This window comes from Harpia harpyja, chromosome 6 (assembly GCF_026419915.1).
Source record: "Harpia harpyja isolate bHarHar1 chromosome 6, bHarHar1 primary haplotype, whole genome shotgun sequence".
Taxonomy (NCBI): Eukaryota; Metazoa; Chordata; class Aves; order Accipitriformes; family Accipitridae; genus Harpia; species Harpia harpyja.
The window spans coordinates 833617-859877 of record NC_068945.1 but is presented as its reverse complement, the minus strand read 5'-3'; the positions used below and the strand labels follow the sequence as shown (position 1 = coordinate 859877).

The 26261-nt window shown below is 41.5% G+C and overlaps 2 protein-coding genes across 5 annotated transcripts in view; both read left to right on the top strand.

The window, feature by feature from the left end:
- SCUBE1 (signal peptide, CUB domain and EGF like domain containing 1) overlaps window positions 1–7473 on the top strand; it is a 217630-nt gene extending 210157 nt beyond the window's left edge. For all 4 annotated transcript variants that reach the window (XM_052790181.1, XM_052790180.1, XM_052790179.1 and 1 more), the window contains one exon: window positions 653–7473. In XM_052790181.1, the coding sequence (XP_052646141.1) occupies window positions 653–805 (153 nt within the window). In that variant the 3' untranslated portion in view covers window positions 806–7473. The remainder of the gene's footprint in view (window positions 1–652) is intronic.
- A 7126-nt stretch (window positions 7474–14599) lies between these two features.
- TTLL12 (tubulin tyrosine ligase like 12) overlaps window positions 14600–26261 on the top strand; it is a 29874-nt gene continuing 18212 nt past the window's right edge. Inside the window, exons 1-4 of the mRNA XM_052789049.1 lie at window positions 14600–14784; window positions 21228–21403; window positions 23433–23631; window positions 25472–25631. Of these exons, the coding sequence (XP_052645009.1) occupies window positions 14665–14784; window positions 21228–21403; window positions 23433–23631; window positions 25472–25631 (655 nt within the window). The 5' untranslated portion in view covers window positions 14600–14664. The remainder of the gene's footprint in view (window positions 14785–21227; window positions 21404–23432; window positions 23632–25471; window positions 25632–26261) is intronic.

The window sequence follows — 26261 nt, the reverse complement described above, 5'->3', positions numbered from 1 at the left end:
TGCTGGGATGCCACCTATAACAACTAACTAATTAAAACTAAAAAAAGGCTGTTCAGAAGGCAAAATTCAGCCCTGTAAATGTACAGCTTGGAAGGACAGGAACTGATTAACAGCCAGCTCCCCTGCCATCCCTGCCCCAGCCCTGCCAGTATTTGCTCATTAGAGCTTTGAGGTCACTCGGGTCTTAACTCCAGTGTATACAGTCAGGCACAGGCTCACTTGAGGCTCTGAATCAAGACTTTACCAAGGTACAGGAGAAGGTCCTTAAAGAGCTCAGTGTCACTGAAGACCAGCCCTCTCTCTTGTTTGTGGAGGAAAGGCCCTGGACAACAGCCTGAAACAGGCTGGAATGGCAGTCAGAGGCAGTTTGCAATTCTAATGCCTAACTTCTGCAGCCAGTTTGTGGTTAACCCAGCTGCTACCCTCTCAGTTCAGGACCTTCCAGGAATGCTAACTGCAAAAAAGGGTCTGGCACAGTAGAAAGATTCGTCGGAATAAAACCCCACAGCAACATGGAGTAGTTTCCTTACACTGCTTTACCCAGAATCGAGTTTTGCAAAAAAAACCTGGTTGTTGTTCATTAATTTTGAAAGTTGTTCAGAAACTAAATCCAAATACTATTTTTATCTAATACATATGTTGTCTCCCATAGGACAAGAAACTTATTAAAGCTCTCTTTGATGTACTGGCACATCCACAAAACTATTTCAAGTACACAGCACAAGAGTCAAAAGAGATGTTTCCAAGATCATTTATAAAGCTACTGCGATCAAAAGTTTCCAGATTTCTACGACCTTACAAATAGTCTAGTGGTATTCAATTTTTGGTTACTTTGCATTCCTGTCAAATATTGTCTTTCCTCCATAGTAGAAACATTTGCTAATTTGAAGGCTCTTTTTTTGCAGTCTTTGTTTTCAATTGTATATTGAAGAATACCTGTAATGTTTTATAATCGTTAAAAGCCAATGTTCTGAATGGGGTTTTTACTACAAAAAAAAAATTGTGCATCCCTGAGTGCATCTAGTTGAAGATCCAAATTTGTGTCTGCACTAGTGTATCTTCACTTTCCATTTGAAATTACATTATGTAGAAAATAGTCTTTTTAGCTTTTTATTTTTCATCAACAATAACTTTGGTCAAAGCAAAGAAGGAATCTATTCAAATCTGATTAAACTACCTGCAGATAATTTCTGTTGTAGAAAGAAGTATGTAGTATAAATAATATTTGGATTTTGAATTGCACTTGAAGTTTATATTTGAATCTTTAGAAGAAAACAAAACAACCTAAATTTTGTTATTTCTCATTTGTGGCTTAGTAGAACCTCTGCCCAAGTAGAAATCAAAAGGGAAAAAAAGAAGAAAGAAAAAAAAAAAACAGATGTGTAATTTTGTTTTATGAATTACATGAGATTGAGTCCTATGCCCTTATGTCCTAATGTTTTTATCTGTCCTCTTCTAAACTTCTTCAGAGGTTTGCCATTCTCAATTACTTCACTGAAACAGATTTAGCTTTGGATTTCAGTACACCAGTTAGTCCCTTTGAAGGCATTTACAATAGGATAGGTGAGAAATGAACAACGGTAGTAGTCTTGTTTTTCTTTCTGTTAATAGAGCATCTAATTAAGTACAATATATAAATATATAAATATATACTTCTATTTGTGGGTACATTAGTAATGTTATCTTTAGTTACTGTAAATATTATTCATGCTTAAGTCTTTACTCCCCCACACCCCATTTACTCATATCTATTTGTAACTTTGCTTAGATGATTAAATGACTTCTCCAAGTGCTTGTCACTTCCCTTAACACCAAACTAAAGCCTTTTGGAGTTTTAAAATACTGGATAATTGTTTACTCTGGGACAGTCTCTTTCAATGTACATTATTCCAGGAAAAATAACTTCTGTTAAGATGCAACTGCTGTCCAGTAAAGGGTCAGCTATTGCCTCTTCCTTTGGCACCCCTCAGATGCAGACCAACAGAGTTAGCCCTGAGGACGACACACGTGAGAGGAGCTCACCAAGGAGGAATTTTTGTTGGACCTGCCGTCTCTAAAATGCTGGGAACATGCCTGTGTCACAGGGGCAGACTCTAAGGGGGGTGAGGGGGTGAACAGGACGCAGTTTTGCAGATGAGTTGGAGGGCAGGCCCTGCAGTCTTCAGAGACCTGGCACTCCCTTTTATCACAAATTTGCAACCCCAGTGCCCATTGAACACAGGGACTGTATGGTCTGCAAGACAGCATTAGCCTCGTGGTCAGGCCTTCCTCAGAGTGACAGGTACTGGTGGGTTAAGATGATGATAAATCCTGTGTTTCCTGGTACAGGTGCTGATTTCAACGAGAGAGTAGCTTTTTTTTAATTAGTACTTCAGCCTCTTTACTTTTAAGCCCTTCCTCTTGTATATCACTTTGCCTTTTGATCCTACAAGTTTATTACATGGAGAAATTAACTATCATGCCAGCATCCTTTCAGAAAAAGACTAACATACAGTTTTGCTTCACTGCATTTTTTTTGCATATCTACCCTGTAGTTTAACATACCCTTGGATGCTCTCAAAGACGTACCTTAAGGGTGGTTATGGTTAACTTCTTACACTGTTTTTTGTCTTTGAGCAAGTACCATTTGAATTTACAAAGTTGGTTTCTGTTGGCTACAAGTGGTTGAATATTCCATTTCTAAGAGACACCTTAAGTATTCTGTTGAGTTTTTCTATTTAGCCATCTTGTAATTTTGCTTGCCTTCTTTCTTTTTCTGTTGAAGAGTATAATTTTTTTTTCTTTCTATGAACAGTTTCAACTTGGGGTCTAACAACTCATTTTTTTTCACTCATGGATCTTAGGTCTTTCACGAGCTTTCTCTTGAGGGTTAATATATAAATATATATATTAATTTCAAAATGTAACATCTCCATAGAAGTCCTTTTTTTAAAGGCTGTTAAACCTAACTTTTTGTGAGGATGTTGAAACTACTTTTATTAAATATTCATCATGGGTTACTAAAGGTGGACATTTGAAGGAGAACATCTCATCAGTCCTAGATTCAGTGCATGCCTGGAACAAAAAAAAAGTTACATATATTTTTTTCATTAACAGGAGTTATTTGTAGAAAAAAATTAAATCTTAAAAAAGGAAAAATCTTTTTAGGTACTCAATTATGCATAAGTGTACAGCTAAAAAAACTACTTCAGCCAAACAGCATCTCAAAGTCTGATAGGTTATTCAGAATTATTAGAATGGGTCAATGGGTCAGGATTGCAGCCATTCTACTGGAAGATGTGAAGAAGATACGGAGAAAAATAATTTCCTCATTTGCTGAACTATTTACAGCAATCCTTAGTATTTCACACTTCAGTAAGCCAACCTTGGAACCTGATGCTGTGCAGTGAGTTTAGTAAAATCCTTGCTAAAATTTTTGCTTAACAACCCACACATTTGGACATAATACCACAGTACAACACTGGTGCCAAGCAGGACAAACTTCCTCTCTGGAACAGGGCTGAACGTAATTGCCTTATGAGTCCAGAAACCACTGGCAGCACCGTAACATTTTCTGGGTTCTTAGCTACATGGGGAATCCAGTGCCAGATAGCAGCTATGAGAGGGACGTGTTCCGGTTGTGGCCACTGTTAGTGGGACGTTGGTAGAGCTGTGAGAGGTGAATACAGGAGGGACTAGCTGCATTTAGCTCTGGTAACACTCGCCCTGACTTACAACCACATTAGACAAAACCAGGGTTTTGTCTAGTTCATCCTGACAGACAATCTGAGAGTGTGTGTGAGCTCATATTCCCCAGAGCCATGTCAGGGCATGGACTCCACAGTCAGGACAAGGCGCTCAGGGACTTCTGTAGCAAATGCAGACTTTGTGTTGCTGAAAGCAGTGGAAGAAAGAGAATAATTTGTAGCCTTTGAAAGTATACAGTGAAATGCTTCTGAATGTATAGGGGTTTCGTATGTGATATATTTAGAAAATGAGTCAGGTTTAAATGTTTGCAGGTCTGCATAGAAATGCCCTTGGATGTGCAGATTTCTAATGTGAAATAAGTACTGACAAGTGGTATATAGGACTGCCTGAACTGATTTCAGCTGATTTGTACAACAGCACAGAATTTTTACATCAGCTTTAAGTTAAAAATGCTTTGACTTTCATACTAGATTTATAGTTACAGAAACTGGTGGTCACCAAATAGGAGGTGAGCTCAGCTCTTCACTTGTTAATGTAGGTGTAGCATGTCTTCATTGTCAGAAGTCAGAGAACATATTGCTACTATACAATAACAGTACAACAACAAGGAATGTCTTCGTCTATGGAGAAGACCTAGACACATTTGGGAATCAAAAACCATACAAGGAGAAATATGGCTGCCTTTAAGAAAACCAGCTTCATGAAATGAATTGATACATAGCAGAATATAAAACTTTGGCTTTTAACCCTAAACATTAAATATTGCATTTAAACATATTCAATAAATACACTGTTCTTATAGAATTACACATTGTATGCAGGATAGGTGCAACAACACATTTATGTGTTACTACCAGAAGGCTGAAGGAGTGTCCCCTTGTGATTGCCCAATTCCATGTCACAAACTGAGCTTTTTATTTTCAATTTGCAAATGGCTGTACGCTGAAAAGCTGCACCTGTAGCACTTACCATTTTAAGCCTCTCCTCCTCTTTAAATACTGCACTTATTTTTAGTGAGGTGGTGGTGAATCATCCCTGAACATTCTCATGTGCCACCAAATCACCACCTGCATACCTGCTGCAGTCCAGGAGACTGCAAGGATCAGAAGTTGCTAATCAAGCCCTAAGTCATGCTGTAAAAGTGCTTGTTAGTGATCGATGTGGGCAAGGTGCCTGTGTGGGTCATTTGAGTACAGGAAGCATCAGGATTCAGTGTTCAATAGATTGCCACCTGCATCCGGCCTGCAATAGCAAGATTTATTCTGCCTGAAGATGTAGCTCACCAAAAGTGGATTTAAAGCTGCTGAAGTCTTCTCTCAGCCTATTTTCTTGCCCTGCCTTCCTTCCTCCATCATACATTAGATTTTTACCTGAAGACCAACTTTTCAAAAGAAATTGATTTCCTTATTGTGCCTCCCCCATAGAATAAAGTTAAATCACAGTGTGTTAAAACTACTAATGATTTAGACTGATCTTTCCTATGCATCAGCTTCATACTAGGGTAAGCTTACTTAAAACTAGCTTACCTAGTAAGTTAGTTTTAGTTTAGTTTAAGTTCAGTTTAGTTTTAGACTAGCTTAAATAAATACAGGCTTGGTCACAGAGTTTTCAGAGAGTCTGCATTCTGAGTTGTCAGCTGGTTTTGAAAGAGCACAGCTCACCTGTAGTCCTCTGTCTGTAAGCAGAATGCAAGGATGATGTCACATGAACAAGAAACATGCTTACATGCATTAAACATTCAAAGAGGAAAGTCAAACCCCACCACATGCCCCGTTGTAAGTGTGCCCAACAGATTCAAATTTCTCAGGTCAGTCTTACCTATGAAAAACCCAGTTTTAATCTTGCAGATAACAAGTTATGAATATCGGGAGCAAAAGTAGTGGTATGATTCTTACACAGGAACTGCTGACAGGTCTTTGCCAGCAAAACCTAACTGCTCTGTGACAGTTCCCATGTCTGGACTCTAAATACCTTTGAGTGCTTTTAAAAAAAGCTGGAGTGAAATCTTCAACAGCTGAACCTAGTGGCAAATTTCTCAGCCACCTCAGGGGTCTGGATTTTTCCTTTCTAATGATGGGAATGAGCAAAACACACAGTTACTTGTACCTGTGTCATGAGTTCAAGTAGTTGCATTTTTTCATAGTTTAAAACCACTGATTGACAGGAATGGTAGTAACTGGAGAAGTTCTGTAGACTCTCAGTACTTTGAGACTTTAATGAAATAGTTTTCTAGGATGAGAGACTGTTGTAAGCACTTGGGGTGGGGAGGGTGGGGAAGACTTTTGTCTCCCATAAGGATTTATGAAAGAAGGGAAATTTCTGTAAGGTAATATGAACTTACTCGTCAGTGTGAGACTTGGATTCAGAGAGAAGTCTCATGTTTTACCGTAACATTTTTCATCTGAATAGAAACAGACTGGGAAATAAACTCTTAATGTCAAAAAACTGTTATCTAAGTATCTGAATAGATACAACTCCAGTTTATTTCATTTATTTATTCTGTTTCATCACTAAGCTTTTAATCTATAAAATTAATATGTAATATACAAGAGTAAAATGTACAGAAGTACCTTTAGATGTAATAATTTAAACCATCTGTATTCAGAAAGCAGAGATAACAAGTTTAAAGATATACAAACAATTGCAATTCAATTTTAGCTGAATTTCTCAATATCTAGAAAAAGAAGTGGCTTTGCTTAATTAAACTTTATTTTAATGATTGTGAAAATATCTTTTTTAGAGTTTGTTTTTGTTACTTTTTTAATTAAAATTATTTTGTAAATATTGTTTTCTATGTTTTATACCTTAGGCCGTTAATTTGCATTGACAGCAGCAGATACTCAACACAATGATTAAAAAGGTACTTTAGGAGACTGGGGTGGATGTGGTCAGTAGTCAGATTCATCCTTCCAGATTACTGCTCCTGTTATTTCTGCAGTCTCACTGGCATCATAGGAAGAGTTTTCTGGGGCAATTTAACCTGCTAATTTTCATAGAATTGACTATCAAGTGTCATTCTGAAGCGCTTACCATTTTCATAACATATGAAGAATATGCATTTTAAAGTTAGTACTAGTTCTTCCGTTGTTAGGATAAGAAGCAACACAAAATTCAGAAATAAAGGGAATTCAAAAGATTATGCCCAAATATAATATAAAGACAAGGACAGGTATGGTATCTCTGTGCTCCTAGGTAGCAGTGGAAGTGATAAAACTTCATATTGGATTGGATCATAGAGCCTTTTTTAGGCGAAACTGCCACTGAGGTCAGTGGTAGTTTCACCTGCATAAAGTTCACTATGATCATGTCCTTCATCTGTTAAACAGGAATTTCTGGTAGACTAGATTTTGGGGGAAAATACCTGGAGTGTAATACTGGTTTGTGTACCAATTTGCTCCATGTAAATCACTGGGCAAGAGTGACATTTTGAACTAAACCCTTGTAGATGCTGCTGGGACTTCTAAGCTTTATTACCGATGTAAATTATGTACAAACAGCTATTTCCATATGAAATGTACCACGATAGTTTAGAGCAAAGATAGTGAATAACTGTACAAAATTTGATACTTAGAAAATAAACTATGGTGGTCTAAGCTTTACCAGTATTTTAACAATACTGTCAGATTTGTAGTAGAAAATGTTGTTGTAAATGTACCTTATAAGAAAATACATTTCCTTTTGCCTCTGTATATTAATAGCTTTGATTTCTATGTCAGAGCTCAAAATGAAGCATGTAATAAAACTTTTGTTAAAATCGCTTTCATAATAAACATAAAATTGAATGGATACCCCTGCCTGCCATTTATTTGTGTACGTGGAAGAGGCTCCATGCACCAGTGTAATGTAGACAGGAATCAGAAGAGACCTGCTGTTTTTTGATAGCATTTACATATTTTGGTCTAATTTTCATCTTTAGGCAACAGAGAGCTTTTTCTTTCTCCTCATACTGGAATTTGTAAGTGCTGGGACACTGAGTTAAGTTCCTTCCAAATAGACTTCAAGGAGAGTTTTTTCAGAGCAAGAAGAAATCCTGGCTACAGCAAAGCACATCACCAATATCCCTCCAGGACCTTTAAGCATTTCTTAAAATAACTCTGATGTTACTATGTATATCTCATGCAGGTGCCCTTTCCCACACCCCTCTATTGAGAAGCAGCCTCAAAGAAAGAAAGAGGAAGCTCTCTTCCACTGCTGGCCTGATGGGCTATTTCTACCACAAGCTGCCAAGACGACGGGTGACTTCCAAACTCATCTGCTGCTTGTCTTACTGAGGACTAGGCTGAGAGGAAACTACACTTGCACCCTATAATGATTTAAAGAGAGATCAAAAGTGTCCTTTCGCCCTCTAGCCCTGCTGTAGAAAAAGCATATTTGCCCAGGCCCTCCTTGCTGCTGAATTTTATGATGATAGTTATGCTTTTGCAGTCCCAGATTACAAAGCAAGTGTAGAATTTGAACAATCAGTGGCCTGAGTGAAACTCCTGATGCTAGTAATGATGAAAATGGATCATGACAGACTGACAGAAAATAGACTATATGTAGTGACATCAAGAGATCAGATCTGATTTAAATCATCTTTTGCAGTTTAAGAAGTGCAAGTTGCCACTAAGGGTACACAGCACGCTAGGTCAGACAAAAAGCACAGATGTTATTAATTCAATTGATAACACCTGGTAACAGGTTTGTCACTCAGCGGGGCTGTTAGGGGATGAGCACAGCCTGCAGAGCATTATTAATGCTACAGCAGCCACCTACTGTAGAACAGGCAGGAGACCTCATATACCAGCACAGTGCATGGTATCCTGCTGATACTCTCACGTAAGCAGTTTATCTTGTTAAGAGAAAGCATTTATCATATGACAGTATGCTCTGCTGATTTTATGTATGTTGTAAATGATATAAATACTATCGGTATGACTAGCAACTATTGGTGTCACTGACAGGTTTGAAAGGCACGAAGAGAGCGAGCTACATTCTGACTGGCTGCAAAAAATCAATTACTGCCTTTTTCAGCTAATAGCAATCCGCTTAGGTAATACGGGCAGTTATCGTCATTACACGCCAAGAAGATACAGCATCACTTTTATCAGGCTACAGATGGTGCCATGTGAGATGGCACTCAGCTGTCTTTACAGCTTCAGAGCTTTAAAGGAGTAATAGGAAAAATCAGCTCTTATCAAAGACAGAGAAAAGCTGAACTCAAAAGTTCCTAAAGGTCATTGGAAGTCAAATTAATTCCTGGTAATGAAGTATCTGTTTACAAGTGCAAAAGCCATTGAAAGTTCAGCAGTTGTGACAATGCGCATTTGAGTAAAAGATTCTAGTTTACTGAAATAGGCATTGCCTAGTGAAATCACAGAGGGGTCCGTTCTCATTTCAGTTCTTTCCATGACTTCCCAACAAGCTCACAAAACATAACGGCCTGATGAACAGCATTCTGGTGCAACCCAGCAGGTAACTGAAGGCAGACTGGGCATAGATCTAGTCTTCTCTTTGTTCAGCCATCAACACTGACTCACTCCTGGTGTCACAGAAGGGGTCTGTCCTGTACAATCATAATAAATGGCTATTTTTGCTTCTTAAAAATAACATCTAAATGGGCAGTCAGCAGTGAATCGCTGGCAACGTGTCTCCAAATCTTTATGTAAGTTGCAAACCAGACATTATTCCCAGAACATTTTTAGGTGACCTGCCTATGGTGCATTTTCTTTCTCCTGCTTTATGTAGCTGTGCTTGAACTCCTGTAGCACATGAAGCTAATAATGGGCTGCAGCCTGCTTTCTCCTGCCTCTGTGTGCAGCTTGCTGCTGCTGTTGCTGCCTTTTGCCCCAACAAATTTCATTCTATCATGTTGCTAGGCAGGCAGCATAAACATAGATGCGCTTGCTCTAGGTAGCCACAGACTAGTTTCTCTACAACATGTTTCTATGTTTAAAACATAAATCAAGAGAAGAACTGTAAGTGCCCATCTCTGCATTTTATCCAATATGATATTTATTTAGGAGTCAGCACTATTACCAGCCACAGCTTTTTTATGTTCATTTGAGGAGAACCCTCACTGACTAGCTCTGGAGAGCCCCAGCACTGCCCAAGGAGATGGATTGTGGGCACCTGGCCCGTCAGCATCCTGAGCCACTCCAGCATGAAGGTGACACACATACCAGTTGTCACCTCTGCTGTGTGCCTGCTGACACATGGTGAGATACGCTACACTCCAACAGTCCTTTGTAACGTGTAGAATAACATCACCTCCAGCTCACTTGTATTCTGTGTACAACAGTATTCCTACATAACAGTCATACTTTTTATAAAAGTAATATATTACACGACATGCTATGTATGCCTAAAGACACAGGAAAGGGAAGAACAGGCGTCTGCCTTTCTGAAGACACCCAAACTGCTTGTGACAAACTGCAGCACTGGCTGTGGAGGTGCAGCAGGGTGCCTTGGGACTAAGGGCAGCAAGCTGGGTTGCCTGCATGGACATGACACGAGGTGAAGATCCTTGGAGCTGCCTGGCAAGCTGGCTTTTCATTGTACCCTCATTATGAGGGCAGCCTCCCTCCACCCCAGTTCAGCATGAGCAGTGAGAGAGCATCTTTGAATGAAAAGACCTGCACTTGTCAGTGTATGTTATGTCAGCACATAATATAAATGCAGTAAATACATTTCTTGGGGAATACGATGAGTGAAAGTATTGTTTGTGCCAGACAATTTGTTTGGCTTATTACCCTTAAGCCACTGATCTCTTGTCAGACTTTTAGGCCAGAGACTTGAGTCCAACCTGCTAAGATCATTCATCTACCTGCAAGGTGCCCTCCATGGCTTTTTTTCTCCAGGGCTTTTTCCAAACTCCACGCTCACATGGGCACCTGCTCCAAGACCAAAACATGGATTTCCCTCCTCACTCAGGTTCCCAGCCACACAACAGGACAGTGCAGCCCCACTGTCACATGGTAGCCAAGGTATGGGAAAGAGAATTCGTATAAGGCCTTTGATGGACTCCAGCTGACAGGTGGGTGTTGCAAATTTAACTAAATTCGGTGCTTTATTTTTCTCTCCTCCTTCAGTCAGTCATTCAGCTTCCAGCCATGGCATATGCAGAAATCTTTTCTACAGCTGTACATGCAGCATTTGTGTGCAGCTACATGCTGGTACATCACTGCAGTTTGTAGCTCTGAGTTGATGACCCCTTGGCTGTCTGAGCCTCATGTGGCTCATCACAGAGTCATGCTCACAGCCTCACAGCTGGTTGCTGTCACTGCCTCTGCACAGGTTCCTTGCCAGGTGAGTGGAAAATACAGTCAATGCTGTTTTGGGGATTCTTGCAGTTAGAGGGATGCAGTACCTTCCCAAAAATACACTTGTCCACAAAAGCAGGTAAGCAAAAGCTACACACAGTCACTGCTATCTTGATGCAGAAGAGTACATTTTGCATTCTTACAACAGCATCTATGAGGTTTTAGGCTTGCAGATAGAGCTATGATAAAGTATTTATGGCAAATGATGTTCCTCTCATCTAAGCCCCCATCTCAGCTTTCCATGCTTAGAAGTTCTAGTTCTACTGTTGAGAAAGTTGTTTATTTGAAAGCAAATAGTTTCTTTGATAACATATTAGAGCATTTATTGTAAAATGCACCAGAAATATGTCCCCTCATCTCCTTTTTATTACTATGTTAAGGGTCTCTTCTGCCCCTTACATCCCTACCTCTCTTGGGAGATTTCCATGACATGCTGCCGAAGAGGAAGGTTCTAACACGAAACGACAGGAAAATGAAGCAGGGAATGCACGTCAGATCTATCGGGATCAGATAGCCGTAAACATTTGGAATAAAGCCAGAAACTGCCAGACTCACAAAACTTTGTAAAACTCTAGTTGTATTTGTTGGGGGCAAATGCTGCTTCACATATGCTAATTAATGATAAATTCTGCTGCAGGCTGCTACAGGGCAGGAGCTAAATAAGGTAGTGGTGGATAAGTCATCAGGACTGCTGTGACAGAGAGGCACAACAGCTGCATGGGTTGGCCCCCTACAGATAGTGCCAGAAGGCTAAATCCTCTTATTTTAGACTGGGATAGTGCTAGTAAGCTCAGCCTTGCTGAGACTTTTTTACATTCTCTGCAAATACCTATGTAAAGTAACCCATTAAATTTAACAAGTACTTTGCCTGAGTAAGGACTGCATTGTTCAGATACTTTAAATTAGTCACTTTTCCTAAGAAAACAATCAGAATAATATACCGCGGTAACTTTTTCTTTACAAAGATTATCCACAGTTACCTTCTTTCATAATGAGAGGCTGACAGTGGTACCTCTGGGCTACGGCTCTGGCATCACAGGTGATCTACGCCACGGAGTAGGAACAATTGCTCCCAAGAGCCTCACTGTGCACCTGGCAACTGAAACGGTGACAGAAGAGTGGTGAGTGCTGGACTCTGCTCCCTGCTCCAGGAATTACTCCTGTTGTGGAAAACAGCAAAAAAGTGTGGTAGTCTGCCAAGCACAGCAGTTGAGTAAGACTGCATTAAGTAACTGTTAGACAAACTCAGGGAATAGCCCACTTACAGTTGCTTCTGTGTCTCAGAGTCTTCTCTACTCTTAACCCCAGTGATTCTGACTGTGTTTTATTATTACTCAGAGTTTATCAGCAGCAGTGTAGCCTGCCCCCAGACCTGCAAACTCACCCGAAGAGCCTGGAACCACAGACAGCTGGCCCGTGGCCAGAACTCCTATCCAAAGTGAGGTGGAATTGCAAACAAGCGGTGAGAAAGCACTTGCCTGCACTTGGTGAGAAGAATTACGTAAATCTCATGTTGGAACAGGATCACATTCCCCTTGCCTCTGGACAGGGCATGATCACTGTGGCTCTACTGAACAAAGAAATGAAAATATGTCCCACTTCTCTTGGTCTGTCTAGGGAAAAAAGATTGACTTTTAGGTAATTAAAAAGTTTGACTTAACTATAAAATTATTATTATGTATTTTCTGGGAACTTTCTTGGTTTTATGAAGTCATCTGGCAAAAAAGAAGTAAACAACCAACCAGTTCAAATTAGCAGTAGTAGCACTCCCAGCCTGAGACAACATTTTGTGTAGTGAACAAAATCTATGCAAAAAAACAAGTCCTGTAACTTGCTATACTCAATATAGTCTGTGTAGAACCATATCATGTTGTGTGAATATATAACATGCCTTCATGCATTGAGTCTGTGGCAAAGACAGAAATGAGGGAAGGGTGGCATTGGGAACCTTTTCAGTAAGCAAGATCCCCATGAGGACTGGTGAGTGATCTAGTCTCCACACTTCATAATACTAGTGCAAGATCACCACCACAGCCATCCTCTTTTTCCAAACCACAGTATTAGCAAAACCATCCTCAAACTCAAGAGTAGCATGGTGGGAACTCAGTCAAGGAACACTGGAAATACAACTATTTTTTTATCTTCTGCTGTTTAATCAGGTAGGTCTCCTTAGTGACATCCCAGTAAAGCTGGGGAAGTGTGGGAACACAGCACGTGGTGAGGCAGGCACAGTCTTAGGCAAAGAGGAAGATTTGCCTGCATTTACTATTCAGATATGCAACCTGAAGATTGTGCTAGATCCTCAGCTGCAGAAAGGTGATGTATAGTTACAGCACGTAGGCATTATTTTTAATCTCTTTCTACTCTCTCTGTGCCTGGCCAAGCTATTACAGCTCTTTAATATACAGACCCTCCTCCTGCTAACTCTGTGATTATGTGGAGAGAGGGATTGCTGCTCTGGGTAGTTATATAGCACACCAGTCCAAAAACACAAGACAGGGCAGTGAGCAAAGAGGTTTCTTCAACATGGCATTCATGTGCATTCTCTACTGATGGCACTTTGTGAATTTGAGGCTTTCTTGACCAGCTACTGACCCTAAATTCCTATTTCAAGAACCTGCCTTTTATTTCCAGGGCTGTAGGACACCCCTCCCAGTGCCGTGCCATGCTGCCAGCAGGAGCAGTGCTGAAGTGGGATCCTGGCTTGATTTGAGGATAGGCTGGCAGGAAAAGCTCCACGTTCCCTGGAGCAATGCAGGCACTCCAGCAGCAGCAGCTCCTCTTGGCTAGCCACAACAGGCACAGCAAAGCCCCGGCCTGCGCTCCGAGCAACCACCAGTGTCAAGACGCCTTGCTTTGCTCTTGTAGCTTTATAACCATACCTGAGTTGAGACCAAAGCTACCAGTAAATGTTTAGGGAGCCTCGGATTAAACTGGTTTAGGCTATTCCCTACAAAATCTTAAGAATGAATGGATTTTCTTAGAAATGTCTTCTAACCCAAGAAAAATATTGGGAAGCCACCTCCCTGCTACAGGCACTTGCAAAAAACACACCTCCCGCTTACACTGACAGACTTTTAAGAGAGGCCTGTATGTTAAAATTCACTTGTCAAAATTTAAAAAAAAAGCCTTTAATTTAAAAAATGGCTGTTTGACACGGTACACGGTGCCAGTTTTTCCTCTGCGCACACAACTCGAAGAGAGCGTTTCCCGTGGCTGTAGCCGTCAGTTAGCCCCTGTGGTGCCTCACGCCCCACCCGCAACCCACTTCAGAGGCTACAGCTGGGGCCTTCCCGAAAAGTCCTTTCATTGCAAAACATTGGGAAACTCAAAAATCTTGTGGCCAGCACCACGCCACGAATGCTGTGATTTTATTAAAGCTTAAGGGTTGGAGAAGAACAAAGCACGAGCAGAACCCACACCTGCTCAGCAGACTAAAGCCCCCCTCAGGCCCGTTTTCCTCAGGGCTGACTGGAAACCGCCCGCGCCCTCCCTGAGGCGAGCGACCGCCCAACGGCTCCAACCTCCCCTCAGCGCGGCGAAGCCCCGCCCCTGGCAACGCCCCGCCACGCGCGCGCAGCTCCCGCCTTCCCGCCCTCTCTCCCTCTCACTTAGGGGCCGCCCCCGCCCGCCGTGTTCCGGCTTGCGCCGGGGCGGCTAGCGGCGGTGCCCGGCCATGTCGGGAGACGGTGAGGAGGATCTGTCGGCCTTCGTGGCCCTGCATGGGGCCGCGCTCCGGGCGTCGAGGGTCCCGACGCGTTACTGGGAGAGCCTGTGCCGCAAACTGCGTGGTGAGGTGGGTGGTCGTGGGCCGTCGCCGGGGGGAACGGCGCTGAGGGAAGCCCCTTCGGCGGGAAACACCGCGCGGGGCCGGGGGCAGGAGGGCGCCCCGCGCGGTGTTTCCCGCCGAAGGGGCTTCCCTCGGTGAGGAGACGGTGGCGGGGCGTGGGGTCCCTTCTCCTCCCTTCCCCAGCTGGGTGCGAAGCAACCCCCCCCTTCCCCGCGATGGTGAGGGGAGCGTGGAGGGCAGGCTCGCCTCACACGAGCCGGGCTGAAGAGAACCAAGAGGTTGCTTAGCAGCGGAGGGTGGGAAAAGCTTCGTGCCGGTTGTGTTACGGAAGCTGCAGCTTGGGACCGTAAAAGAGATTAGGTGTATGGTGCGTATCTGATTTCGTCTTATTGTTGTCGGCATAAAGCTTGAAAGCGTTTGGGGATCTTGGTAATTGGAGATCCAATATTGGAGAGAGGTGATTAATACGTCCTAAAACCTTCAGCCCAGTTTGCTTCCACACTGGTCTGCCCTGTTCTCAGTCATTTATAACTGTGCAGAGCTAACTCAATTCGTCTTGCATATGCACGAGTTGCCTGTCTCAGGCTGTTTTCTGGGAGTGTTTTTGGCTGGTTGGTTTGTTCATTTATTCTTGATCCCAGTAAAAGCTGTTCAGCTCTTTCCGAGAAGAGGGATGGTGGTAGAAGAATGTTCTGGCAATGGTTAAAATAATAATGCAAGAACCACTTTGTAGAGCATCTCAGAGTGGTGGTGCTGTGTGACTTCTATCAGGCCAAATTTTGGGCAAGTTGTAAGCCTTTGTAAAATCAACACTCATATGTGCAATGACATAAATTTGGGGACATTGGCCTTTGTGAGCCTTTTTGAGTTCCCCTGTTGTAGCCCTGCCCAGGCTGCATACAGACCATCCCTTTGCAGGGCCTGGGTATATTTCAGCTGAAGCTGACACCAGGAGTCTCTGGACATGGCTCTGAACTAAAGGGAGTGTAGGGGCACAGGCCAGCTCCAGGATGGAGAATCCATTTTCACTCATGTTTCTAGCAACCATCCACTTGCTCTCTGGAGCTTTGTGATGAGAAAGGGAAGGGAGACAAAGTTGAGAAAAGGAGTCATTTTGAACAAAGAGCTTGTAAAGACACAAGTTGAATTTAGAAATTTTTTTCGTTTTGCACATATGCAGCCAGCCTCAGTGTTGAGGAAAGCTGACTTGGATTTGGTGGAGTAAAGGAACAAGGAACTGAGGCAGGAAAGAGGCACAACCTGAAACTAGTTGTCTGGAGACTTGAGAGTGCTCCAGGGAGTCTGGAGGAGCCTACCTGGAGAAGGAAATAAGAATGAGGTGAACTTCTAGTCTTGGGGAGAGAAAGAGATCTGATGGGAACTTCAAGGTATGGGGAGAGAAGGGAGTGGGGTGCAGGAGGGCATGATGAGCAGTAGAGAAACAGGCGAGATGGGATGAGAAATTTGAACAGGAAATACAGGACAGTGGGGAAGGTGAGGGGACTGTAGTTTAACACCTGTGTACAAGTAAACTAATTTCTAATTACTTGAACACTTCTCTTCCCCATCTCAACTTTAAAGTTGGGACGGGAGGGACGTGTTTATAGCACATACAGTCAGGAAGGGTCTGAATATGTTCCTGCTGCTTTCTAACTGTTGCGTATCTGGTACTGCTAATAACAGGAATGCATGTGTATTACAGAGATAATAAATCTACATTAACTCAAGCATATGCCCAGTCACAAACTTCCTGTTATATTATACCTCTCTTAGCAAGCATATGTACAAGTGACTTGGAGCAGGGAATATCTACTGCTCTGCTTAAATAGGAAGGTATGAGTAGGGATGTACTGAAACAGGATGAAATAGAAGGCAGTACAAAGCTGGTAAGGAAAACTGAAGTTGCAAGCTGTTGCACTGCTGTATGCCAGTATTAGAAAGCTGGAGGTAGCTGGCAAACTGTGACAAAATGCAGGCTTAAGATTTGTGTCCTGTGGCTGAAACCCTTGCATGTTACCAACATTGTTGGGGGTGTGAAATTTAGAAGGTAAGACAATAGAGTGAGAGGAGACCCATGGTCCTGATCTTTTTACAGAGGCTAGGATGGCGAAAGGCAGGATGGAGAAAGCATATGCCCTAAGGTGGCAGGCTGCTGCTTCTGTTTCATTTTGCTTGCAGTGGTGGCTGAGCGTGCTCTTTTGTACTAAGCGTTCCAGTGCACGTGGAAAGAGAAGTTTAATGATTTCAATGTACTTACAAAGATAAATTAGGCTGCTGATGGTGCTTGTCTCTACTGTTGCAGCTTCTGGGTTTTATCCAGAAGAAGGGCAGAAGAATATGGAGAAGACTGGGAAAATTACAGTGAGGAGTGTGGTCAACTGGGATGAGCTCTTGAGAAGGTAGAGATAGAGCTACAGTACCTTACTTAGAATGGGGTTGTGTGGAGTGGCTGGAGGAGCAGCAGTAAAGAAAGCAAAGGAGGTGAAGGGAAAGGATAAAAATGTTTTGGGAGTCTAGGTAATAAAGAATAAAGGGGGGGAGGGGCTAGTAATCAGTGCAACATGGAGCATAGGATGAGTCTCCTTGATTCATGTGTGAAGATGGGAGGAATTTTTCAGTTGTTCTAACCTGTTGCAAAGATTAAAACTTTCTAGCACAGAACTTGGAAAATTTGCATCCATAATATAGATAAAAATCTCTCTTACATCAGTACCTCTAGAACCCAGCCCAGGCAGCTGTTTTCCAACACACACACATGTGCTTTAACATACAGAGTGAATGCACCCTCCCTCCTATGTGTATGTTAAAGCCTGCGAGAGCAGTGGAGGGTTTTTGTTTTTATTTTTTTCCATTTACCTTGAGATCTGCTGGAGCAGGTTTCCTTCTGAGAGCATTATGTAACCATGAATTAAATTGGATTGCTTGTTCAAAATATGGTATATCTGCCAGATCAAGAAACCTGCTTTTATCTATTTATTTTGCATTTAGCATTCAGCGTCTGTTGGGAGGCAAATTGTTCTGCATTTCTGGCAGAAACTTGAAAAACAAAACATATGCATTTGTAATAATTTACTATAAACACTAAAATTCTATTTTCAATATAGTGGTTGTTTCTTACGTTACTGAAGAAACTATGTATAGCCTGGTTATAAGCCTGAGAAACACAGTACCTGCATCTAATTCTATTCATAATCTTTTTTCTTCTATGCCAGCCGTATGCTAAGCTGTGGCAGGCTTCTGTGTATTGCAGCAAGATTTTTGTGGCCCTGAAATGTCTCTGGCAAAGGACTGCTTAGAGTTTCATCCCAGTTAGAAATGGAGGCTTTTAATTAATTACTGGAAGGAATGCAGCATGATCAATACTACTGGACTTTATTTTCCAGAGCAGGGGAGGGCAAGCTGTTGCTCAGAGGCTACCTGTGGCCTTCAGAGCAGTTTGCCATGTGCCTAAAAGGTATTCACTGAAGATGCCTGTGCGTGGTAATTGTCATGATGTGTCTGCTTTGTTATCACAGTCTCTGGTTCATTGGGTTTGTTAGGTTGGAACTGCACCTGAATATGAAGAGGGGAGAGATTTTGCCCAAGCATGTTTTCTTGCAAATAGTTGTGCCATGGAAATGTGTTGCTGTCTTCTAGAGATTGTTACTTTGGTGGAGTACTTCATGTGAGTTCTCCCTATTCTGCTCCAAGCAAAAGATTATACTTTTCAAATTGGTGGTGTGATCTTTTCCAGCTGATATTTGCCTTAAGTAGCTGAAGATTCCTTTAATGGTGCAGCTGTGTTACCAGGTTCACAGTGTGACAGACTCTCTCAAAGGGAGGGAGGAAGAGAAGAGAACAGTGGCATCCACCTGCTCAACAGGCTGTGTGTCCACACTGCCAACCAGGTGCTTCTGCCAAACTGGTCAGTCAGTTCATTACTGAACTGTTTGCATTATCAATTATGAATTTAAAAAAAACCAACCACCTCACAAACAGCCACTGATTAAGGTGGTCTTGAGCTGCTGCTCAAAGAAGTATGAGTTGCTTCAGAAGACTACACCTAATTCACCTTTTCAAGGTTATAAATTCTCAAGGAGAAATTTTTTTAGCATAATTCTGCTGAAAAGGTATTAAAAGTGGAGAGTTTTTGCTAACTACAACTGGTACAATCTCATGCAACTGATCCTGTGTGGGAGGGAGAGATCAAAACTTTGGCTTAGAGGATTTGGAATCCCTTCATTTTTAGGTCTTGAGTTGATAATTAATAAAATATGAAGCCAACTGCTTCCCTTAGTTGTACAAGGACCTGAAATTAACATTCATCATGGGTGTGTTTGTAAACGGTTGGAGCCTGTGGTGGGTGGAGGCTAACCTCCAAGTCAGCAGCTGGCTCACCTCTTACAAACTCCTTAACACAAATGTTAAGTGTAGAAAGCATACATAGCACCATACTGTAAAAGGTGTCAAGTGGACTCCAGTGAATCACACTCGCGGTTTTAATTTTCTAAAGACTTCCAGTCACTTGGCTGTGGTTTCTTCTGCTAGCTAATGAGCTTGATGAGGACAGCCCTTGATGGAGCAGCAAAGTGTCACTTCAGGGAGGAATGGAATGTGCATGTGCCTTGGTGCACTTTTTTGCTGCCTGCCGTGGGCTGGGATTAGCGCTTGTGCAGTGAGCCAGATAAGGGAGCTGATCCAGCTGGGAGCTAACCTGAGGAAAATAAATTCTGAGCACCACTGATGGCTGCACAAGGAAGGACTCTTGCTTTTGCTGGGACCTGCCTGCAGTTACGTGAATGACTATGAATTTTGCAGGCAACCGAGCAGAGACTTAAAGAAATGTTGGTGGCTACTGTTGTAACAGCAAGAGGTTGTGATATTGCTTACTATTGAGTAATGTTCTCTTCTAGCTAAACTGGAAAACTAGAAACAAATTAGAACTGCTAGCTATTTTGATGCCTGCTGAAGTGGAAGATAGTAAGTCAGTTTCTGATTAAAAAAAAAAAAGGTGTATTTTTAATCTCCAGTGAGGTGGCTTGCAAAATAATTTTATTTAAGAAAAATGTTTATGTGGAATTAGCGAACATATTGCTGGCATCTTCTTTTTCCACCCCCCAGCCCAAAGGAAAATACCATTCCGTGCTCCTCAGAAGGGAATTTCAGGCACTTCTCCACTTGGATCTGGTCTATGATACCGTGCTGTGGGCTTAAGATCTGAAGCAGGTGTTTCCCTGCTGTCTTCCCCCCTTGCTAGATGTCTTTGGGCTTCTATCTGCTTTGTCTAGGTGGCCTTGCTTTACACATGGGGAGTTGATTTCCTTACCCTTCTGTTCAGGCTTAGCCGAAATAGTTATCCTGAAGGAACACTCCCTTGTTCAAGTAAAAGCTTGTTGCTGCCACTGGGATTTTATAGCTAATAAGTCGTCGATATCCAGAAGTAATGACTTCTAATAATGTGGTGTCAGAGGCTAGGTGTACCTGGGCTTGGCATGTTAAACCAGTAACTCTAGAGGTCACGCTTCTAGGTCGTTCTCCCTCCCTGCTACTTTCTAGTGAGATTAGATTGAGGCAAATGATTTGTCTGCTCCTGCCTGGTTCATTATATAGAGTGTGAGTGACTTTTCAAATCCTTTCAGAGGGAGTTATTTTGGTAAGTCTTCTGAGGCTTTACACTTTTTTTTTTTAAATTCTTAAAAGCATATGTTCACTTTGAAATAATGAAAGTTGTCAGCAGAGTCTTGATTCTGCAAAAGATATGCAAGCCCACCATTTGGCAAGATTTTGGGCAGAAGGGAAACTTCTATAGTAACCTACTTAATTTATGTAGGTTCTAGATGAAAGTGTTCCATCTAGAGTAGGCAAGAATGTAAACAAACCCCTTTCAACACATTAGTGGAGGCAAGTGTATAGACCTTAACTTGCAGCAGTATAGGGAATCTTCTAACTCATCTGGAGGTGAGCGAGCACAGGCAGTTCCTTTTGTAGGGAAAAAAGAGAGGGGGAAACATGCTGAGATTTCTTAACTGGTTCAGAACTCTATTGGTAAGAGCTCTTTTTCTTCAGGGACCTTAATGTACTTTAGTATAGTTGTGGAGCCTGGGTAACACCTGGTTTTGCAGGTCTTAAATTCTTGGTTTTAGCAAAGTTGAGCAAAGGTATTCTGTTTTCAGCTTCTAAAATTCTTTATGAGGAGTTAAACTAATAGATGATCGTCAGTAGACCTATTGGTACCAAAGAAACCAGCAAAGCTTCCTGCCAATATTAACTAAAGAAACTTCCCAGACAGACTGCTCTATTAAAATGCGGAAGAATAAATACTGTTGTTCACTTATCTGTTAAGTTAAAAATGCCAATTTTATCAGATTGCAGGTCAACATTGTCTACAAGTGCATTTCAGTGTTGCATTAATGTGTATCAGGGTACTGCCTCAACCAGCTGCTTGATACTTTGTGCATTTTCCATCTCAGGTTTTTGATGCTGGTGACTACTTCGGGATAATGCAAGTAGAAGAGGCAGATGAGGAAGAAGATGATGATGAAGAAATGGAAGAAGAATTTAAAAAGAAACCAAATCCTGGAAATGAACCATGTTTCAAAGTTATTGTAACAAATGAGAATGGGCTTCAAGCCTCCAATCCCAATAGGTGAGTAGTGATTTCAGAACTAGTATTCAGTCTTTGGGTAGTCTTAACCCCTAAAATGATACAGAGAGTTTGCTTTAAAACTTGTTTGATCCTATTCAGAAATCCTCTTTTCTTACTATAAGACATAGCTGCCTGTTTGAGGAAAGGTGCATGCTATGAGGCACATCTTGCAAAGGGTACTAGCAGTGCAAGTATCTTAACATTGTTCCGTTTTAAATCATGCGGGAAGATGCTTAGAAATTGATTTTAGTAAACTGAGGGAGAAAATAGGGAAAAGGCAACCTTGAAATGAATTCTGGAGAAACAAAACAATACTTTGCACCTGCAAGACTGTGTGCCCTTGGAAAAAAAAGAAATTAAGAAATAACTGTGACTTTCACAAATCTCAGGCTAAGGAGGTGCTAAGCAGCTTCAAAGTAATGATCCATGGACTATTACATTTCCGCCAGTTGGCTAAAATATAATTCAAGGGTGTGATCATGTGATTGCACATGTATATAATTGAATACATCAAGTTACTGTTGACTTTCTTCAGAATCAGCTTACCTGTCGTGAATATGAGACTAGTATGCAATTATAACACTAGAAAAAAGTACCATAAGAAAGAACTTAGTGTTACCACACAGCTTTTTGTGTTCTTACTGATTTCAAACATGGAACAGGCTATTTGTCATATATAAATAAATGGCAGTGAGATGAAGGCAATTCTGCTGGAGATCTAAAAACAATTCTGCTCAGTTCTATAAAACTTCTTTTGCCAGAACTTTCATACTTTTTAGGTCTTAGATAAACATACAAAGTCTAAAAATCTAAATTTAGCCTTGATGAGTAAAACCAGCATAGAGCGTAGGTATCTGCCTTTACATGCCTGCTTTAACCTAAGTCATTGCCTTTCTAAATCTGAGAACACACTTGAAGTTCAAAACAGCTCCTGTGATAATCTTGGGCTTCCTTGCAGCATTCAGATGTGTGGGAATGTAGGAGCAGAGCACCAGCACACCTGTTTGCTAACAGATTTCCGAAGAGCTTGACCTTAGCATTCTCTGGAGTCTTTAATTTTAAGATTAAATGAGGTTTCTTCTGTATGTGGAATCTGAGATACAATAATTGTTCAAGGATACTCAGTGTACGTGACAGCTGACTTGTTTTTAGCTTTCTGAAATGTGGGTGGTGGGGTGGTTTTGTTCAGGAGGGGTGGGTTTGGTTTTTTTGTTTGTTTGTTGTGTTGGGTTTTTTTTTAGCAAGTAGAATTCAGATTCTTCTCTGACTTGGTTCAGTAAGAGGATATAACCAAATGTGGAGAACCCTTCTGTTTGAATAGCTATGTGTTTTCTGTAAAAATCAGGCAGCCTAAACAAGGGTTAAACTTGTCAAGGCAAGCTGTGCCGGTTGTGTATGATTTTTGTTTTGGGTTAGATTGGTAATTCTTTTAAAACAATGCACTTTTTTCTAAAAAGACTGGGGGGTGGAAACACCCCAAACAACCCAAGGAGAAACAACCAAAAAAACTTAATCCTTTTTTTTTTTAATAGCAAATGATAAAGGCTTTTAATGATCAGATCCCTCCACCTAGTTTTACAGATGACGGTAGATGTCACAGAGCTCATGGCTAACAAAGTCCTTGAATACTTTTGCAAAATAATGTATTGTTTTCCTTCTTCAGGCAAGAATATCAGGTTGATGCACTGGAGTTAATAATGATCAAAAGGGAAGAAACTCTCGTGTTCCCACCCTTTAAAGGGACCCGGGCTTACAAACTAAGTGCCCTGTTATGTGTTTGCTCCCCATTTTCATGGCAATACTAAATAATGCATAATAAGCTTTCTAGAACAAAAGCAGAGTGTAAGATACTGCTGGGAAGTTGTTCTAACCTGTAATGTCACCATGTGTGCTCTGGGAGTGACTTTGGGAGTAAGAGAAGACTTAGTTATCAAACCATCTACAAGGAAATGTAGCTCTTATTCACAGAACATTTGGCTATATATGTGTAAAAATATACCGTTGTAATGCTACCAAAATTCTCTTTAAGCATTTTCCTTATCGACCATGCCTGGACTTACCGTGTCGAACATGCCCGTCAGCAGCTGCTTCACGTACCCGGCTTACTGCACAGAATGACAAATCTCATGGGAATCGACTTTCACGGAGAGATCCCAGATGAGGGCAGTATTGAGCAGGTGTTGCGGGAAATGTGGAAATACAATCAGACCTACCAGCTTTCTCAAGGGGTAAGTATCTAAAGCCTAATTAGGATGCTAAAAAGTTCTGAGCAATCCTGAGTGAAGACATTTCGATATATGGCTGTTAATATTTTCAATACAAAAAAGGCCCTTTACAGGTATTTCAGAGTAAACTTCTACTTGGAAGGAGAGCAAATGCCACGTAGGGCTAAAATGCACAGTGGCCTGCTGCCAGCTTTCTGATGAGAACTTTGAGGGGGGTTTTATAGAAAGGAGAAGACTCTGCTGCTAAAGAAGGGAGCTAGAAGATGGAAGATCTGCTTGTATGTTATGTGAGTTTTTTCTGCTCAAACTTTCTCATAGTGAAGGAAAGAACCTCTCATGAATCAACTGTCTCACATAAAAGTGTGTGTCTCAGCTGTGCTCACAGTTTTCCTCACCTGTGTAGAGTGCTTTACATATCAGGGATATATCTATGCTGTCAGATAACTTCCTGGTTTGTATTTGGCAACTGATTGGCTGTACTGTGTAAATATTAGCTCACCCTCAGGTGAGAACCAACTAGCTTCGAGATGGAGCCTAAGTTTCTTGGCATAGCTTACTCCAAGGACTGCTACTTTTAGGTAGTGTGGATAAGACCACACCACGTTTGGTCCCTCTGGCCTACGTAGTCCTTCAGCACTGTACCAGCAGTTTTTGAGTCTTCAAACACTCTCAAGTGCATATGTGCCATTTATGAGGGAATACAACCCTCAGGGTTCAGTTAAAAACTTTTATAGGGGCTGCAATGTACCTCCTAGGCTATTGTGAGTATTTTGGATTAAAGAGAAGACAGGCAAATTCTTTGGGCCAAGCCCTGTGCAGAATGGGCAGGGCTAACTCTGAGCAGTGTGAGCATGACCAGCCTGCAGCTCTTAACTCAGGGGCTTGAGGTTGTTCCCTGGAGTAGACACCTTTATCAATTAAGGTATCAGCTTAGCTCACAGTAGTATTAGACCTGAAAAATCCCTGAAAAAGGGATTAGTTCTGACTGCTTTCTTTTTTTCTTAGTGTTTTTGGTTTGGGTTTTTTTCTTTGAATAAAAGGGAGATCTGAACAGTATCTCTCCATCTTCCTATCCTATGTCCTTGTTTCCCATCTAATTGTCATGAATGGCTTGTGAGTCAGGTGGAATTATTTGTTTTACCACTTGGAAAGTGCTTTCCTGGAAGACAATTAATTCAACTTGTAACTGAATTTGTCTTCTGTTCCCCTTTCTGGCCTTGGGCTGCTTGAATATCTTAAGCCTAATCTCTGTGCCTCCATTTCTGCATCTGTAAAAGGGTGACAGTAGTGCTAGCCAGCAATTTAAGGTTTATTCATTCATTTAGCATTTTATTATGACAAGTGTTGCAGGAAGGGGTAGTTTGGTGATGCAGCCTCAACACTCTTAGAGCCAGCTCTTGTTGCAGGGGCAGTTCTGGTCTCGTTTACTCTTAGGCTGTAAACTTCCAGCTCGTCCTTGTAGTGAACTGGTTCTGATAGAAACTGCAGGAAAACTAACCCTACCAAAAAAACCAAACAGCATTCTGCTGGTTTAGCTCCCTGAACTGGCTAGTTTGGTAGAGGGGAGGCAAGTCTGGTAATCAATAGCAGTAACATAAGAAAGAGGATGGGACTGTGCAGTTGAGATGGAAACAGGCTGTTCCCAGCAGTGGCTGGATGCTAGGCTGGCTTAGCCCCAGAGTTGTAGGGATGGAAGTGTTACTCTGTACCTAGCACCTGCTCACAATCTTGGCTAGAGTAGGAAACAGAGAAATGGTGTAGGGGGTGCTGCCAGGGCCTTCTGTCTTGCAGTGCTTTTCTAACAGTTGATATGTGCAGGATGTCTCACTCTTTAATTGTACAGACTGCAGAGGAGAAGGTTCCTGTCTGGTACATTATGGATGAATTTGGATCACGCATTCAGCATTCAGATCAGCCTAGTTTTGCAACAGCACCTCTGTTTTATATGCCTCAACAAATTGCTTACACTGTTCTCTGGCCTTTGAGAGACCTTGAAACTGGTGGTAAGTGCGTGTCTGAGTTTGTTTGGTTTTTTTTTTTTAAGCTCACAATAGAAGACAGGCCATATTCTTACAAATCATTGAGCACTTCACAGTAGAACAAATATTTTAAGACCAAAATGATGGCATACTTGTAATGCTATCAAATTTAAAAGTTCTCTGCCTGATAATTCTGTAATTTATGTAAGGCCTTTATCAGTCCAAAAATGTTGCTGAAGTTTTATTGACAGAGAACTTAAATCTTGCATCACTGTCTTAGTGAAACTACTGATTCAGTCATCTGAGAGTTTAATAAAATTTCCTTAAAAGTCTGTTTGTAGCTTTGAGTCAGAAATTCAAGTACTGGAAGTTGGGAAATGCCAGGTCAAAGATTTACTCCTGTAATCTTGGTTGGGGGCCACCTTATGCCCCCATCATGTGGAGGAGATAAGTGTCCAACTCTCTTGACTAATAGTTTCAGACTAATTTTTGCATCCTAAACAATATGCTTTTTAATGTAGTTCTTTAATTATCTATGATTTTACATTTAAATAACAGAAGTTGTGGTGTTATTAACTGTTCGACTGTCATATATGTGATATGCCATGAGGAAGATTTTCAGTGGAGAATGAAAGGCAGTTTCTAGTGTTTCTC